General features: G+C 37.9%; 1 protein-coding gene across 1 annotated transcript in view; it reads right to left on the reverse strand.

Annotated features, from left to right (window-relative positions):
- Positions 1 to 397: 397 nt before the first annotated feature.
- TUBGCP3 (tubulin gamma complex associated protein 3) overlaps positions 398 to 18,138 on the reverse strand; it is a 46,044-nt gene continuing 28,303 nt past the window's right edge. The window contains exons 9-22 of the mRNA XM_042867842.1: positions 16,787 to 16,855; positions 15,573 to 15,705; positions 14,266 to 14,432; positions 13,649 to 13,759; positions 13,143 to 13,251; positions 10,896 to 11,085; positions 9,595 to 9,730; positions 8,711 to 8,779; positions 7,392 to 7,527; positions 4,833 to 4,921; positions 4,565 to 4,696; positions 4,056 to 4,196; positions 3,294 to 3,410; positions 398 to 1,571 (exon numbers count right to left, since the gene is read on the reverse strand). Coding sequence (XP_042723776.1) covers positions 1,413 to 1,571; positions 3,294 to 3,410; positions 4,056 to 4,196; positions 4,565 to 4,696; positions 4,833 to 4,921; positions 7,392 to 7,527; positions 8,711 to 8,779; positions 9,595 to 9,730; positions 10,896 to 11,085; positions 13,143 to 13,251; positions 13,649 to 13,759; positions 14,266 to 14,432; positions 15,573 to 15,705; positions 16,787 to 16,855 — 1,758 coding nt within the window. The 3' untranslated portion in view covers positions 398 to 1,412. The remainder of the gene's footprint in view (positions 1,572 to 3,293; positions 3,411 to 4,055; positions 4,197 to 4,564; positions 4,697 to 4,832; positions 4,922 to 7,391; positions 7,528 to 8,710; positions 8,780 to 9,594; positions 9,731 to 10,895; positions 11,086 to 13,142; positions 13,252 to 13,648; positions 13,760 to 14,265; positions 14,433 to 15,572; positions 15,706 to 16,786; positions 16,856 to 18,138) is intronic.

The following is an 18,138-nucleotide window of genomic DNA, read 5'->3' on the forward strand; positions in this document are numbered from 1 at the left end:
AACCCCAAAACCTGTGTTACAACATTTTTGGGAGCACTGCAGCAGAATTCTGGAAGGCAAGCCTGCTAGTCCAGGCCTGCACGTTTTATGCATCATTCCCACAAGAGGTCCTGCCACTCATGATCACATCAGCTTTGCCTGAATGGCCTGGCCACTCCTTCTGCTTCCCAAGGTTTAGACAGAATAAGGGCAAAAGGCAAAAAAGCCCAGAGAGTTGTTTCATCAGAGGGAAGCTGTTAATTAATGAATTACATACAACTGTAAGAATGGATAATACCATACCAAAAGGCTGTAGTGAGCAGAGATCTGTAGGCCAATACATTCCCAGATGTGAGCTCCTCCTTTCTTACCCTGTCAAAGAATCATAACTTTCCAATTACAAAAAGCAAAGCCAATGTTTGAAAGATAGTTGTTTTTATTTTTCTAAGCTTGTACCTGTGGAACATAATAAATGACCTGATATAGTGACAACTTTGCAAAAGAAGAATCCCTCCTCTCCCCACATCTGGACAGCAATATATAAATATTTACAATGAAAAAATAGGCAAGGGAAGAGAATGAAATCGACATTATCCAATTTAGATTGCTTCTACACATCAGATTTTGAACACCAATTATTTCATTCACTTTAATCTTAATTGAAACTTTCACTTTTACAGTACTGAGTAATTTCAGTTCTTAGATCTTATGTGCAATAGATTTATTTCTGGCTCTATCTCTATAGTTTTCTCCTGTACAGTAACTATAGAATTTGCCAAGTATTTTTCTTTATTTCAAATTGTAAACTTTGAAAACAAAGAAAAAATTAAATAGAAGTTTATGTCTCCAGATACAAAGTTTCTTACACAGTCAAACACATCACAAAACTGAAAATCAGCATAATGAAATGCTGGATAGGTTCATAATGAGGACAAGAGGTCTGTGTCCTGATCTGTTGGCTTTAACAAAAGCTCTTTTCAAATAGAACAAGTACATATAGAAAAAATAACCTTTTTATTTTCTTGTTAAAAAAGGAAATGGTGCTTTCTGAAACAAAAGATGTGATTTTTTCGACACAAATATAAGTTACAGTGGAGAGAGCTTACAAAGCTTCAAATAAAAATGGCATTTGTTTGAAAGGATGACTTAAGGATAATTCTAACAGTTTCAAGAAGCCCATTTACTCTGATAATTCTATAAACATTAGTGTAAAAAAAAAAAAAAAACAAAAAAAAGAACCAAAATCCACAAACCTACTTTTTTGCTTCCTGTTATATAGTGTCACACAATCACATGACTGAAAACATGTTGTCTGCAGAAATGGTGGACACCTACTACACACAATTTGGTTTTATTATGTCAACACTGACTGCCTTGTCCAACAAGAGGTTCAACATCCTTCGGATACCGAGGTGCAGTCCTTAGCAGCTATTTCACATATGTGAGCTTCGTCTGCCTCTAGTGCCCAAAGACACACGAAGCCTTGGTTCTCTTGCTTTATAATGCTCATTGAAGTCCAGTCTAAAGCTAAGAAATCGAAGGCTTTCATCAGAACTGGTTGTCAGCAAGACCAAGAACTGCTGGACGATTCCCTAAATGAGAAAAAAAGAAAGAATCAAGAAACAGCTAAGAAAGCAACAGTAGTATGCTTCACACAGGTATTCTAGGTGGTGTCTAAGCCTGACAACAAGGTTTATTCAACAGAGGGAATCCAGGAAAAGACAAGCACAAGAATTTATATTCAAATGTTAGCAAATGAGTTATACACAGGACTTACTCTTTCTACAAAAAGCCCACAGCTTGCTTTTACCTTCAAATTTCTGCCATAGACACTTCAAAATTTTCAGTGCATATAGCTCAGTCTTTCAAACAGACCATCCCCTTGCCCAGCTAGGACTCTCCATCTCTCCTAAGGCTTCAGAGGCTGCAGAGGAGCATTCCTGTGTGCCTGCTCTCCCAGGGCAGCCCCACTACACTTAGGGTAATTCAGGACAAGGTGACCTTAATGTTTGTTTTTATGTTCTATGTACAATACAGACTAGAACAGCTATAAACCATTGCTTATTTCGAACATACTATTTGATATTTGGAACAGCAAAAGATCTGCAAAGTAGGGCAGCCAGGGCTGCAGACTCAGTGACTAGACCGCGTATTGGAAGCAGTTTTGACTTGGGACTTGCAATTAGGAAGTTGGAGGCACACTTCTGGCCAAGGGGCTGCAGGAGCTCCACAGCATACAGGAAAACACACAGCTTAGGGAGGATGGGAAAACTCCCATCAAGAGCTCATTCCTGATCTCCATTAAATACTAATATGGACATGCCTACGAGCAAGCACCTCTCATTTACCTTCCTAAATACTTCCAATGACAACTACGGATGGCCAGAGAGGTCCTTGCATGAGAAATCTGTGGTAGGGCTGACAGGAATACAGCCCAAGCTGACAAAGCTATGCTGCCAACTTGTAGCACACTGCTGACTTGTAGCAGTCCTGCAAAGCACACAAATTATGATCTATTCACAGCTTACAGCTCTTAAGTTATCTGACTCTATTTTTCTCTGAGAAAAGAGGAGAAGTACAACTGAGGGAGAAGTACAATATTTGGATGCAGGAGGCAAAATCCTCCCAGATTTGAAGTTCTCCTATCAAAGCCCAGGATCTCTACAGCCTTCAAAAAAAAGAGACACCAATATTTGCTATATTGAGCACAGTATTCTGCTTTCCTTAAAATCTGCATGCGAAATCAACACTCAGCATCACTTCATCCAGGACAGCAATAGTGCAGGAAGAAAGCAAACCCTGCAGCTTTAATTCAAACTTGGCATCAATATCATTAAAAAAATCTTATTTTCAGGTATGCCAAAGATGATATTCAAGAAAAGTTAAAGGCAGACTATACTATACCAAGAATTTCTCATATGTGAAAGGCAAGAGTGGAGTTTGGGGTAGGATTCTGGGTTTTCTGTGCTCTGACTCTGAAAGTCTGCTGTGGCACATAATGCTGTGCCCCCTTTTTCACTGCTTTCTGAACACTCTCCTCAAAATGTATCAGCTCATTTTCCTGGGAAATGGGAGCTCCAGTAGGAGATATAACATACTAAGACAAAGCCAGAATAATTCACATCACATCTGTGCTGTCTATTAAGGAATGGTGAACGCAGGCATCGAAGTACAACAAAGAAATAAAGACCTAGATCCACAAACAAAAGTTACCCTGTATGTGAAATTGATTTCTACACATTGTAATTAATGACTCATATTAAAAAAAAAAATATATATATATATATACACACACACACATATCTAAAGGGTACCTGGTAAAAGTGAGTGAGTATTCGGAGCTGTGAGCACATTTTGGGTATTGAGTCTTGAAATTCTTTTATCCTTTTCTTCTCTTCTTCTTCTTCTGATGCAGTTACACCCCATTTGCCCTACACAGAGATAAAATGAATAAGAATTCAATTGTCACGTGATAGAAGTTGTTAGCTCTGTCCACCTTCTGCCAGGCTGAACTACCATGTTCACATGGTCAAATGCAGCCAAAGAAAGCCAAACACGGACCTTCTAAGGCTGAAATTATCAGTCCTCTCCGTGGTTGTACAGCACATGAAAACATTCAAGGTGTGCTATTACATGATTTTTTACAATGGCAATTTAGAGAAGCTCTTCTCACATTCTTCACACAAAGACTTTTACTACCAAGGAAGTCTGAGATAAGCAAAGCAGTTGAGTCTTGTACCAGCACTGCACATCCCACGTGCCAGTATGCAGGCATTATTTGCAAGAAGATTCAGAAAATTCAAGGCTCTACCATTTCCTTCACCTAAAACATCCCCAAATGCCTTGTCCTTCCAAGCCCAGTGCAAACTCCATCCACTCAGAGATTTGAGTAAGACACAAATGAAACGTCATTTGGAGGTTTTGTTTAAACTCACTACTGCTGATGAGTTTCACATGCATCTCAATACATTTTTCATTTCTTTTGTAGCTGTAGCTGAAGTAAAAACCCTCCATACCAGACAATAATTAGATATTATTCAACTAGTTTTCATATTTTAGTAATGTTCTTACTGTACCTCAAGCTCACGCTGCTTCTTCCTCTCTTCAAATTGCAATCTTAGTTGCAACTCTTCCAGAGCAGCTCTGTACATTGCATCTTGGGCATTCTGAAGCTCAATGATCTGATCAAAAACAGCTCGAAGTTGGTTGAGAAGTACCTGTGAGACAGTTAAGTAACAAAACAATGAAAGAGTATTACAGTAAAAGCATTTCATTTACTAGCACTCTTGAGAACGTAAGTAAATTAAATCTTCTCATGTTTAGCTGAAGAAACTGCTTTGCAAAGTTCCCAGTCAATTGCTGCATAACAACTTTGCTTCTCAGGACTATAAGCAACTGGCCCACCTTGCAAAAGTTTTATAACCAGCATCTATTAGTGTGTGCAAGGAGCAGCCTCCTACAACAAGGTCTTATTTGAGAGGGAGAAAACTGACTTTTCTCCTTGGTCCTGGAATGTAAGAGAAGGTGGTTCGAAATTCATAAGATAAGCTCACAGTTACAATTTAATGCAAAGGAGAAGACTTACCCTGGAATCACTATCCAGCAAGCACCGAGCTATGATTGTGTCCAGAAAAACTTCATGAGCTGCAATGATGTGATCTAAGTCCTGCGCTTGCTGGACCTTGTTCCAGAGTTCATCCCACGAGCATTCAAGCACCTGGAGTACAATGATTCAGGATTGGGCTGTTTTGATTTGCTAGATGACAAGCTCTTTGAAACTTAAGACACACAACACACACAGAATATTAAAAGTACTTCATTTTTAAGCAACATATTGGATGGATAGAGTATACCTCAAATGTAATGTAATACTGCATTTGATGAATGAAATGGACCATTTCTGATGCCAGAACGTGACACTGATGCAGCACCCCAGAAAGCTCTGTAAAGAAAAAATTCAAAGAGATGGCATGTTAAAGACCACAAGGACAAGCACAGCCATCAAACCAGCTCGGTAATCTTTTTTCTACCAAACTGAATACCTCATAAGACAGCCACTAGTCTTGGATGGCAGTAGCAACACTGGAAAAAAACAGCTGAACAAAGAACGTTGCACAATTAGTTCCTCAAAAATGTTAGCTGAAGACACCAACTGCACGCTCAGACAGCACTGGAAATTCGCAGACTATCACAACTGAGACCCTTTTAGTCCTTAGAGGCAAAAATAGAGCATGTTCCATGCTCTCTTTTGGCTGAAAAATCTAAGGCCACAGATCTGCAGTTCATCTGGGACCTCTTGTACCTCCTGCCACTAGTCTTCATACTACAGGTGGCATATTTTGTACTACCACATTGAGAAGAGAAAAGAGGGGGGCTGCAACAGGAGTAGGGAATCTGTGGCTCTAGTAGTCCAGGCCTATTCACCCAGAGCATTTGTCTAAGACAGAAAAGGGTACCATTAAGATTATCATCAACTGCAAAAACCCTCTAGAATGGAGGATTCTTCCGTCTGGAATCAAGCAGATCCAAACAGAGGAAGTCATTTCTAAAACGCTGCCAAAGCTATGAGGCTCCAAAACAAAAGAAATTCTGCATTTTCCTATTTACAATGTTACAGACCCATCTAATGATCTCATTGACAGCACAACAAGGTATTCTGTTCATTTGCTATGCCTTTGTAGGAAGACTCTTTCATACATATATTGCATCTTCTTTAAATAGGGTCAATTAAAAAAATAAATAAATAAATAAATAAAAAATGCCAGGACTGGTTAAACAACAGGAACTGCCCAACATGCCTATGTGAGTTGCATACATCTATATTTTTTATCCAATTTCCTGATAAGAAAAAAGCAAGACTGGCACTACAGTTTAATAGTGGTCCTTGAAAGCATTAAAAACCCTGGCTGTTAGGGAATGCTGAGCAAAGCTATCCTACAAAGTCAGTGCTACCATATGGTGGTTGAAAAACAAAGACCCTCCTACAGGCACTTCTATCAATTACTGTCTTCCAGTTGCTGCTCTGTGTCTAGAAGGGTAAGGTACTGTTCTGGAGGAAGAGAAAGAAAATGAAGCAAGTTCTGCTGCTTCTTTGCAAATCAGTGCTGTGGCAGTCTCTCCACGTATTGCACATATTGGAAGAAAAATCTACCCACAGCTTCCAACTTAGACATGTCAGAGAATGAGAAAGCCTCCAGTCCCTTCAGGCAGAAGGCAGATATTTGTAAAACACACACTCCTCTGTCAGAGCATTACACTCAAATGCAACACTGAGCTCCATCTGCTAGCAATAGCTGTAACATCTTGGGTAGCATTTTAAATGCAAAGCATTACCTAAAAAGTAGCCAGATCTAAAGGTGACAACCTGTTACGATTTAATCTATAGAATGGTCCACAAAAAAAGCATAAGAAAGCTCTCCCAGGTATGTCTTCTGAGAGCAGAAAATATGTAGCCATAGGAGATGGTTTCAGCCTGAAGACCTTCAAGTGATGAGAATAAAACCACACCCTATTCTCAAAGGGAACATAAGGAGAGAACACAATACACCACAGGTTTTAAGTCAAACAAGGACTTCTTTAGTATAAAGGAGCAACAGTAAAGTAAATCTAAGGTTTACCCACAGAAAGGAAACTTAGTCATTCTGTATAGTCCAGAGATTAGCCCTGCAAGCTGATCTTTACAAGAGCTCCCGAGGCCAAGGTACCTGCTTCCACTCATCAAACAGTTCCCAATTATAAAAGTATTTCTGTAAACACTACTATGCCACAAAGAACTGTAACCCCCAATAGCTTTTTTTTTTTTTAAACAGAGAAAATATAGTTAGGTCAGAAGTCAACCTTGAGTCAGTACAGATGCTCAAACAATTCTACATTCTCTACAGGAAAACACAATCAAAAGTTCCCAAGCACAAAGAGCCACTACACTTAACAGCTTTCCTGTTGCTGCTCAAACACCTGCTTCTCTTATCTTAGTGTCTTCTGTTCTTAGCTAAATAACAGAAAAAGAAACAAATAATGGTAAAACTAGTAAATTTGGAAGTGCGTATGTGGAAGACTTAGTACTCCCAGCACAAGACAAAGGGAAGTAGAGGGTACAGATCAAGGAAGGGAGGGAAGATCAAGGAAGATGAATAAAAGGAGATGAAAGAGTAACGGTCTCTTTCCAGAGACATGGGATGTTTCATTTCCTCATTGCTACAAAAACCCATAATCTAGGACTAGCTTAAACAAGCAGGAAACTTCCATACACAATAAAGCTATTTCATCTTCACTCCCTATCATTAAACAGTCAATCAAAACCAGCAACAAAATACAAACTTCATTTGTCACAACTGATTTTTTTGGCCATTTAAAAATCAGTTACAGTAATCTAAACCCAGTTTATGAGTATGTCATCCATTCAGACCTCTCACCTGGCATACTTTTCAAAAGCTTTGCATTGCACATGTGTCCTTTCCATATATCAGTAAGAATGTACTCCATTCGCTTCGCTCTCCAAAGGAAATTAAATACTCTTAAATAGTGGCTCATGCACTCACGTGTAAACACCTACAAAACAAAGTATCAGTACAGATTTAACAGATCTCATGTGTTCTGAAGGACCAATAACATCTTCCCAGTTCATCTATTCTGATCCATGCAGTTCATTGTAAAATATCAGCAGAACAAAAAAAGCTCTTGGGAAAATGCTCCCTCAAGAACTGAGCTGAGCTCTCCAGCATTCAAATAAGCACCAAGCACTGCTAACAGCAGAGCTGCAGCACTCCATGGTCGAGCACTCTGGAGTATGTTCCACAGTACACTTCAACTGTGTCTTCTTACAGCACTGTCACTTTTAATTTTTTCCTAATTTAATACAAAAGAGATTCCTGCATTATCAGTATTTCCACACGGTATTTCTTAAGAAGACTGCAGAAAAATGGAATAAAAATGCACTAAAGTTTATTTGTTCTGCATAAAAGAGTCTTCTATTTAAGTACACTGAAATAAATGTAAATAATTCTCAGAACTGCCTTAATGCTTTTGCCAGTTCCAATTCACTGTACAAATGTATTTGTTGTTCTAGCAGATTGGAAACTGAAAAAGCTTGAACCTGCAATTGCTTCTTGAGAGGTTTTCCTCACTTCCAATCTCATGTGCATAGAAGGGTAAGAAAGGGTGAACAAGAAAAACCTTAAACATTTTGCACTTCAAACTACATACGTATGTAACAATTCCTTCATGTTTTGGTGTTACAACATTTTTACAGAGACTGAATGCATTCTGATCAATACTGCTATTGATTCTATCAACACAATTATTTCCTCAGTATTTCTTGTGAGCACTACCTATCAAATTTAATTTAGTTAGTGCAAGTTCTCCTCAGATACACTCTCCAGTTCCTTGCAAATTATCTCAGAGTAGCTGTTACAGTCTCGTAATAATGGTCTATAAGGAGCAGCACTCCATTTATTAAGTATCTGCCAAAATCTCTGCTAGAACAAATGAACTACTGATTTTCAGTAATTAATGTTTTGGATGTAATTTTTCAGCACTCACTGTTAATTTATAAGAACTGAGGTTTTGGCTCAGCTGTTGGATACATCCTTGATGCTGAAAAAAAAAAAAAAAAAAAAAAAGGAGTCTCTCTGATCGTACACTCCAGAGTAAGAAGGTTATTTCAATAACAAAATGTTTAGCAATCTAGCTCAGCATCTGAGACATGTTCACAACCAGCAATATATGACATTACCGTTGCTATTGGTCCGTCAACATGATAGTCCAAACTGAAGACATCCCATCCAGTGTCCCCAGGAGATACCTGAATTGAAAAGACGTGTAAACTTGAGTGCTAATCAGAGTATGATAGTGCAGAAGAGCTGCTGCTTCTTCTCTCATGATGAAATATGAAAAGCTGATATGAAAAAGCAAGCAACCACAACAATACGTGACACAGGAGTTCATTGTCAAGAGTAGTAGATTAAGCCAAAATTAACCTATGTTTTACACAATGGCAGGATTCACCTCACCCAGTTGCTGATGTTCATGCTGCCAGTGTTTTTCCACTGAAAATATTAAAATAAATGAAGGGGAGACTTCTCAGGCAGAACTTTGCCTAAAGAATAGGCTTACTTCAGTTGCCTGAGTTCAGACAGTTCCCACCTCTGGGGCTGGAACCTCCTCATCAACTCAAGTTTCTTAGTAGAGGTATCCTTCACAAAATGCACTTGCATTTCTCCACTCTTCATGACTACTGGTGAGAGGAAAAAAAAAAACAAAAAACAACCACCCCAAGATTCTTTTAAGAGCAGTGTCAGCAAGAGCTGCTTGCAGAACCCCAAATCAGGGCCATCTGCATCTATTACTTGACCCAAATACTTGACCTTGTTTTGTCAGTGAAATGGCTGTGCAAACACAATTCAAAATATAAACAGACAACAGGCAGGAGATGGGAAGAGAAGGCTTAAGTGAGGTTTGCATATTTCAAAGTGGACTTCAATGGAGAAAGGGGAGGACAAAATAATTACTATGTGTATATATCAAAATTTTGTTTCATGTAGATGCCTGCGTACACAAACACTGTATGTATTTTTATTCACTTCTGTTTCAGGTCAGAGTCACCATAATGCAACAAACCTCCAGAAGTCGAACATCCAATCGTTTGAGAATCTCAGGATTATCGAACTGAGCATTAGTTGCCCTCACTGCTGTTTCAAGAATTCCTGTTAGGTTATGCTGGTACAAGGTTGTGGCTGGTCGTGCAAGCTCAGGTCTGAAAGTTAAGAAACAAAAAAGTCATGGCAGACTTCTTAGATAGCCTGTAGCAGCAACTGGTTCTAACTGCAGCATGCAGTGAAATACTTTCCTGAAAATTCAAAACCTCTTATGTTACTCTTCCAGTCTTAACCACAAAGAAAATCAATGAGCAAAATATTTATAACTGTTTATATATGCGCAGCTATACATCTGAGCATCAGCACGAGGAGTAAGATTATCCTGCTTCAATGCCACTCATCTCAAATTACTAGCACTGCTATAAGAACGATTAAGAAATCTCACTTGCATTTGTATCTAAAATGAGGCAGATTAACTCATCAATGCATCAAACCACAAAAGCTGTTTCACTGTTTTGAGACACTTACTGATAGGCACCTCATGGGCTTCGAACTGCTGACAGAAGAACTCAAACCCACTCCCTCTGTGCAACCTTCCAAGGACAGCAACACGCAAGCTTTGCAATCCTCTCCCCCATGATCAGTGCTGGAAAGCCCCTCTCTATTTCTGTCTCAAATGTAATACTGACTCTCATGCACCAATCTTGTTCTGCTTCACAGTATTTTCCACATAAAAAAGCAAGGTTATGTACAAAGAAGTTGATGAAAGCTTTATTAGAAAGCCTGCCTTTCAGAACAAAGGAAAGCTTTGTTAAGGATATTTCTGGTAAACTAAGCAGCACCTGCTTGTAAAAGCAGCCAGCTTGCAAATTCACTTTATGAACTTAAACTTCTAGGTACTCTTGAATGCTTAAAACAGAGATTGGTGAGGCATCAATTAAATAAAATAGAAAGGAATTAAGGATGTTTTGGACCAAATGCATCCAAAATATAGAAGACTAACACTCAACAGTACTAACTAGAGGTGTCAGGAGCTCCAGAAACTGAACTTTGTTGCTTAAACTTGCTGACAGGAGCAAGCAAAGTATAAACATCCCTGGGCCTCTCACAGGCTCGATGAAAAGTGTAGCTTTTCAAGACACTATAAAATAATACTGAATGTACTTCCTACCTTCAGCCCTCGGGGTGCAAATAGGATTTCAAAGTTGTTCAGGTAAACCTTTGAGTAATAACTCAAGCATCATCTTCTGACAGCAAAATAGTACCAATCATGAACACTTGGGAGCATCAGAAATTCACCATAATTACCCTTCTTATTCTTACTTGAGCAAATCCATTAAATGTCTGATAAAGTCTCCTTGACCAAGCAGTAAGTAACGCCTCATGGCCTGCATGTGTTCCAGTAGATTGTACTTCCTATTGAGAACATCCAACAAGTATTTGCTGGTCTCAAAATAAGCTGCATCAATTTTCTCTTGAAATGCATTTTCCAGATCCGTGAACAAATCAGCAGCTAAAAAACAATAAATTAGAATTAAATTTGTATTTTTCCAAAAAAATGAGGCAAACAAGCTTTGAAATTGAAATGTACAAGCAGAGGAATTGCTATTTATTTTGATCCACTATATTACGCATTAGGTATAGCCAAAGCGAAAGCAAGTCTAAAGCAGCCCACAGTTCAACAGTATTACTTTTAGCATGTACCCAGCCTGTACCTTCCGAGCTCATATTACATTATCACTACTACACAGAAAGTGAATTTTCCTTTAAGTTTGTTGGAGTATGGCAGTTTACAGAATGAAATCATCTGAAGGAGATCAAAAAGTACAGATCGGGAAAATCTTTGTTGGGGACGGATCTAAATTAGGAGTCACATTTAAGGGTAGAAGAAAAAAACATTCAAAGGATCAGTCAGAACATCCAACAGAAAAGAGTTTCCACAGATACATCAGAACACGAGATGAGGGAATATGCTTGCATTATCTGGCGGACAGTCAGAAACATTTTGCTTTCTTCTCCACATTTAATGTACAGCAATTTGGGACCAGAAAGTAGGACATAAGCAGTGTATTTCACTCTTTTCTATAGCTATAAGCTTGTTAAGAAAGGGACTGCAATAAAGCTCCTATTAGATAGCAAAAGTAACATAGCTTCTTTCAGCAAAACTCCAAATAATGGATGATGAACTATCAGGCCTTCCTCAGCATTAAAGGATACACTCCCGTTTTTCATCAGTTTTTCATTCTACAGCAGCTGCTCTAAAAGGTAGAGACCAGAGGTCCAGGTATCAAAACAGCACGCTGCCTGTTCAAGAATTAGTTCCAATCTGCGCTGCAGATAGGAAAAGTTAGAACCAAGTTTCACGTGCTGCTCTGCTGAGATTCAGCCTCAACTACTAAAGTGCTTCTAAGCTTACTAAACAAAAAATGATTCTAACAAAGAATTCACTCTTTAATGAGGCAAACTTCACAAAGTCCTATCACCTTCTGCAAGAGTAGACAGTGATAGGACAAGGAGGAATGGTTTTAAGCTCAAGGAGGGAAGGTTTAGATCGGATGTCAGGGGGAAGTCCTTGACACAAGAGTGGTGAGGTGCTGGAGCAGGCTGCCCAGAGAGGCTGTGGATATTCCATCCCTGGAGGCATTCAAGACAAGGTTGGATGGTGCCCTGGGCAGCCTGGTCTAATAACAGATCTGGAGGTTGGTGGCCCTGCCTGCTGCAGGGAGTTGGAACATGATGATCCTTGGGGTCCCTTCCAACCCAAACCATTCTTTGATTCTTTGTCTCTGAGTCTGGTTCAATGGCACACTGAGGTTTCCCAACTCTCAGTAACCTATAAAGCTCTCCAAAGGATACCAAGTACAAACATATGTAAAGAATTCACAGATATTTGCAAAAGACATCACTATGCTCAAAATGAAAATCATAACTCTAACCTTTTTGTAAAGAATAAGCTACCACAGGATAACCATAAATACCATATACATTAAAACTGAAATCTCTTCTAAATAGCAAGAAATAGTAATAAATACTCCGAGGAAGTTCTGAAATTAACCTTAAGTTGGCTTAATGGTCAACAGCAGGCAAACCAATTTTCAAGTCTTCAAAAACAATTTTACTAGCATCCCACATATAATGGATTTTTAATTACCTTTTTTTAAATCACAGAATTAATTTATTATTATTATTATTATTATTATGGAATTATGTGATGTGTATTTGATGAGAAGTCTCAATTCTCATAGCAACACTCAAGAATATGCCTGCTCTCATCCTACTCCTCCAACTTAAAGTCAGCTGAAAGCAGGCTGATCATGCCTGGATTCATTCAGAAGCTCAGTACGTTAAAAACCATTCAGCAAACCCATCAAATTAAGAAAATTATACACACGCATCTCCATACCTGTTCTGCAAAATGAAATTAACCAGTTAAAAAAACAACCCTGCAATTTAAAGGTGGAACTTTTGTACTCCTTTCCATCTCATTATCTAAAGTGTGAATTTATAGTCTAAGCCACATACTGCACAGAGCTCAGTTGAAAGGGAAGTTGACCAACACTGATACCCTACCACCCTTCGAAGATTCTGCAGATTTAGCCACAGCAATCATCTTTGTGGATGGAGTTTGATCATGACAAACTTGATGCAAGAAGTTTATGGATTTTCCTATTAGGAGGACCTAAAAACAAGAAATTATTATTATTAATTCAATAGTTACTTGCATGTTAGGTAAAAGTTAACAAAAAGTCCACCCGCAATCACCACAACAATAATTTATCGTCACCTTTCTTCACTCTTAGCTTCGCAATCTCCACCACAGCAACCCAGAACTCCAGTGACACTCAAAATCTCTTTAAACAAAGACCACTAGTCAGAAAATTGAAAAAAAAATCCAACAAAACACAACAACAAAAACCCTGAAACAGTCCTTAGTCCTCTTTAGTACATAATTCTATTAATTTAGTTATTTTTAAGATGAATACCTACTGCTAACTTTGGTCTCCATTTTCTTAATAACTGTCTAAATAGCAGCACAGGCCAACAAATCATCGCAAGATTGATTTTTAAATATATACCTTTTTTGATTGCTCCATTGTAATAAAAGAAGGGATCATTGATTTCCTCAAAGTGTACTTGTCATGCCACAACCGGTCAGTTTTGACTGTAGGATCTGAAGCTACAAAGAACTGTAGATTGAAATAAATATTAAAATCAAAAGAAGAATGTGAGCCATAGAATAACTACGGGATTTCTAGAGGAACTCTGCAACCATCAGCTGTTCCATCCCATCTGACAAAGCACAGATACTTGAGGCTAGAGATAACAAGAGGTACTCTAAGTAGAATATTCATTCTAAACAGTTACAAAGAACTCTGCATACATTACTACTGCTCCTAAACAGGAGGATACAGAGATGATGCTTTGATCAGAAGAGAGAATTTATCATTATTCCATTATTCTGCATCTATAAACAGATCCAGGATATGATTTATTGAAGACAACATATTGTATCACTGTAACTTCAGGACATCACACTAATACTGAATTCATTAAGCAGAGTCACATTTCACGTTGTAACTGTATGCATTACTTACTTAATATGTTTACATCACAATTTACTTCTTCAGTTCTCCTCTTCCTACAAGCTTCCATAAAGCAAACGAACAAAGATAATATATTTCTTATATATTACCTCATGGTATGTATCCTCCAGCTCTCCATCATAAATCCATCGATAAAGAAAATTCAGTACAGGATGGGAGACCAGGCCAAGAATGTGCTGAACCAGAGATCTCATGTAGGGATCTCCTGTTTTAGTATAGGCATGAACAGCTGAAGCTAGTTCACCACCTTTTCTTCCTGTAAGTTCATAGGGGAAAGGAACAGAACTGTATGAAGGAATTAAAATACTCCATAAATAAATTCAGCAGCCATCAATTTTAAGTAGTCTCATGTCACTGAGAGCTTATTGAACACGCTTCTAAAATGTACAGAAAGTAAATTTTTTAGTGTTGACTGGGAATGCTTAGGTTTTAAGGCATGAATCATTAATCTCACTGAAGTATTAAGATGTGGCATTCTGTCTGGCATATAGTAGCTTGCAGTAACGTAAAATTTACAGAATCAGATCACCCACAAAGGTTGACTTGATGCTTCCTTTCTTTCCAACCACACCAGTAAGAGTGTTGGAGAAGCTATAGTATTTATTTTCTTTCTATCTTGTACTTGTCTCTCTCAGCTGTTCTGTGTGCATGTACAAACACAAATGTATCTTTCCTGCTTCGCAGTTACAGTCTCCTCCACAGTTCCCTTTATAGGTGTCATAACCCATCATCCTCCAATTGAAAAGTAAGAAGTTGCCAAAAAAAAAAAAAATAAAATAAAATAAAACATGTCTAGCACTTGTTTTGCTGTTACGCTGCATAGTTTAAAATGTCCTTGCAGTACAGGCCTAGGTTGGTTAGTGACCAAGTTTTGATCAACTTCAACACCATTCCCCAGCTCTTCCTTGTGGATCATTACCACATACTTCTTTCAGATTTGGGAAGTTTGGCTGTTTTGCATCAACCTGCAGACAAGTTGCAAATTGCTCCCATACGCCAGCTTGCATAGAAAAATACTCATACCCAGTGAAAAGGCTGAGCTAGTCATTTTGTAGTGTTAGTAGGGTTTACCACAGTACAATATTCTCTGAAAGATAACTAAAATAACTGAAAACAGTGTGAAAGGTATGTCCCTAAAATTTGAAGGATATTTTAAACATGTCCTAGTTTAATAAAAATGTTTCCAACAAACAAACAAAACACCCACCAATATGTTTAAGTGCATCTATTCATCAGTTTCCTGCTTGAAGTACCAAAAGAGATACTCCAGAAGATGAGCTACTTAAAATGTTCAGAAAAATATAACAGCAATATTAGTGATACCCACAGTTAGCAGGCACAACCACTCAGAAGTTAAATAACTTTCCCAAAAGTGTTAGATGAACATTAAACGGACCTTGACAGTGATCAACAAGTGCTGCAAGGGTCTTTAACCTTATTTTAGGATCATATGTCCAGACGAGAAGACGACGAAGTGTTAAGCTGCTCTCAAGTCCCAAATTTACACCCTGATCATCTTCCAGTTGGAGCTGATCAAATAAGAAATAGATAGACGTATCAAGGAACAAAACTGGCAAGTGCTGAAGCATGAAATGGTGTTTCATAGTTTTTGTCCTGTAATTAGCATTTTACTAATAAAAGCTCAGAGAATAGAGTAGGGAAAGCAGAAAAAAGTTCACTGTGACAGCATTTGCCTTCCCAAGCACACTGAGCCCTGCTTTCCAGGAAGAGATTGGACATCTGCCTGCTGATGGAAAGTAGTGGATGAATTATTCCTTTTGCTTTGCTTCTGCACAAAGATTCTGCTTTCCCTGTCAAACCATTATTAATTCAATTATGTTTTTGCCGTGCTTCCATTTTCTCCCCACCTTCCAAGAAACAAGACTGAGTGAGAAGCGGGATAAGAGCTTGGCTACTCACTGTGGTCAACCCAAGTGAGTGGCACTAGAACCTTCCTTTTTCCATCATATGCACCTCCTCCCACCAAAGCCATCACTTATTTGAAAGCAGGAAAGGTAAAGAGGTTTGAAAGCTTTATTTCAAAGAAATCAAATATTTTCCTGGTGAAAAAAGCTACAGCAAACCAAAAAAAGAAAATATCAAAGTTATTGTGGACAGAACAGGAAATAATTACTAAAAGATTAACAGGATGGCAGCTAGGAAAAAATACAAGAAGTAATAATGACAAGCGCTCAAAAGTTATAAATGTTAAAGAACTGTCCTTGTTCCCAGCTTCTAAGCTACAAGTTGCTTGAAATACAGAAAGAACATTTTTCTCCTTTCTCAAAGATGTGCCATGCCATTTGGGATTTGAATGACAGAAACATCACATAAGATGAAACTGACAAAAGCGAAGCAAAAAGGGACGGAGGCTTAGGAACACCTGTTACATTTCTTGCTCACAAAAAGCATCAAATTTCTGAGTGAAAAACATTTATGAATATCTACATCCAAAGAGTAAGTAATGTGCAAGTTACAGAGTATTGCATCTACTTTCAATAGCATCTGTTGTACATCCTTCCTGCTCTAAGAAGGATACCTACACGCACCTTTAGGAGTTGCTTTGTTTTAGACTATCTGAATGAGCTAACTAAGAATCATTTAGTTTACCTGAGAATGCAAAACAGACAGAAGTCGGTAGTATTCTTTGAGTTCCTGATGTAAGGCTGCACAAAAACTCTGTAAGAGAAAGAAAAGGAAAAACTGTCAGGAAACATCTTTCTGGTTTAATGTAGACAGCCCTTTTTATCCTACCATCACTCTGTAAAGGTGGTTAAAAGTTTTCTTAAAATAACTGAGCTAGAAGTTTCACCACATATGCTGAGTCTTAGAAAACTGGCCTACATGTGAGTGCTTCCACTAGAGACGTGCAGTTCCTTTTCCAAGAACAAAGTCAGATGACAACATGCCTGTATTATCATGGCAACGACAACATTAACCACTACCATAGGGAGTGCAAAGCAAAACTTAACCCAGAAGATTTTTTTTTAATTATAAAAGAGGCATTGTGTAATGAAGAATAGAATTTCAATTTCAAAAAGGCCTCTAATAAAGGAACACAGAAGTTAGACAGCTATTATGTGTATTGTATAGATTATGGCATAAACAAGAAAACACAATAGTCATAAAGGAATACTCCCATTAAGTGCTGCTGTATTGAGTAATCCAAGTTTCTGTCCTTTTACCCATTGACAGCTATAGATGATTTTTCCCTTCACATAAAGGAAATGATTAATACTGAGAATACACAAAGAAACTTGAAGAAAGTGCAAAAGTTAACAGGTCAGAACTAAAGAAAAGAATGTTCTCTGTATAACAATTCTAAGCATAGAGACTTTGGGTTACTGAAGTATAAATATATAAAGATTATTTTAAGATAGTTCTTGAAGGAATACTCATTTGTAATGGATAACGCCCCACACTTTGGGAGTCCCAGGTATTGCGTTTGTTATTTTTGTTCTTCACCTGGCCTGTAAACTGAAAACATCAGTGCAATGCTTTCTAAAACTGAAGTAACAATACAACTCCATTTTGCACCAAGCTGAAAAATTTGGACTGAAAAATTTGGAAAAAACAAAGCAAACAAACAACAACAAAAAAGGATGCTCTTGATATTTTAACAATTGAGAATTACTCATTTTAAGTAATGTGAAAAAAGAAAAAAGAAGAAAACCACCTCACATGAACCCAAGAGCTTCAAGTAAAATATTTATTCATTAAAATATGTATATGCATAGATCTACAAGAACAAGCAAAAAATAAATCTTTCCTGACAAAATGCCTACCTACTAACACACTAAGAGTCCTAGGGAAATAAAATACAATGACAAAAAAAAAACAAACATGAATCTTGGTATTATATGCTTTATTGAAGAAAAAGCCTTCCTTTCTTCAGCTCTACTTTATCAGTTAGAAAGCAATACAAAATTCATTTTATTCCAAGGATACTGAAGGGCAAAATG

The sequence above is a fragment of the Lagopus leucura genome, unplaced genomic scaffold, assembly GCF_019238085.1.
Source record: "Lagopus leucura isolate 7727_CA_CO unplaced genomic scaffold, USGS_WTPT01 Super-Scaffold_100001, whole genome shotgun sequence".
NCBI lineage: Eukaryota > Metazoa > Chordata > Aves > Galliformes > Phasianidae > Lagopus > Lagopus leucura.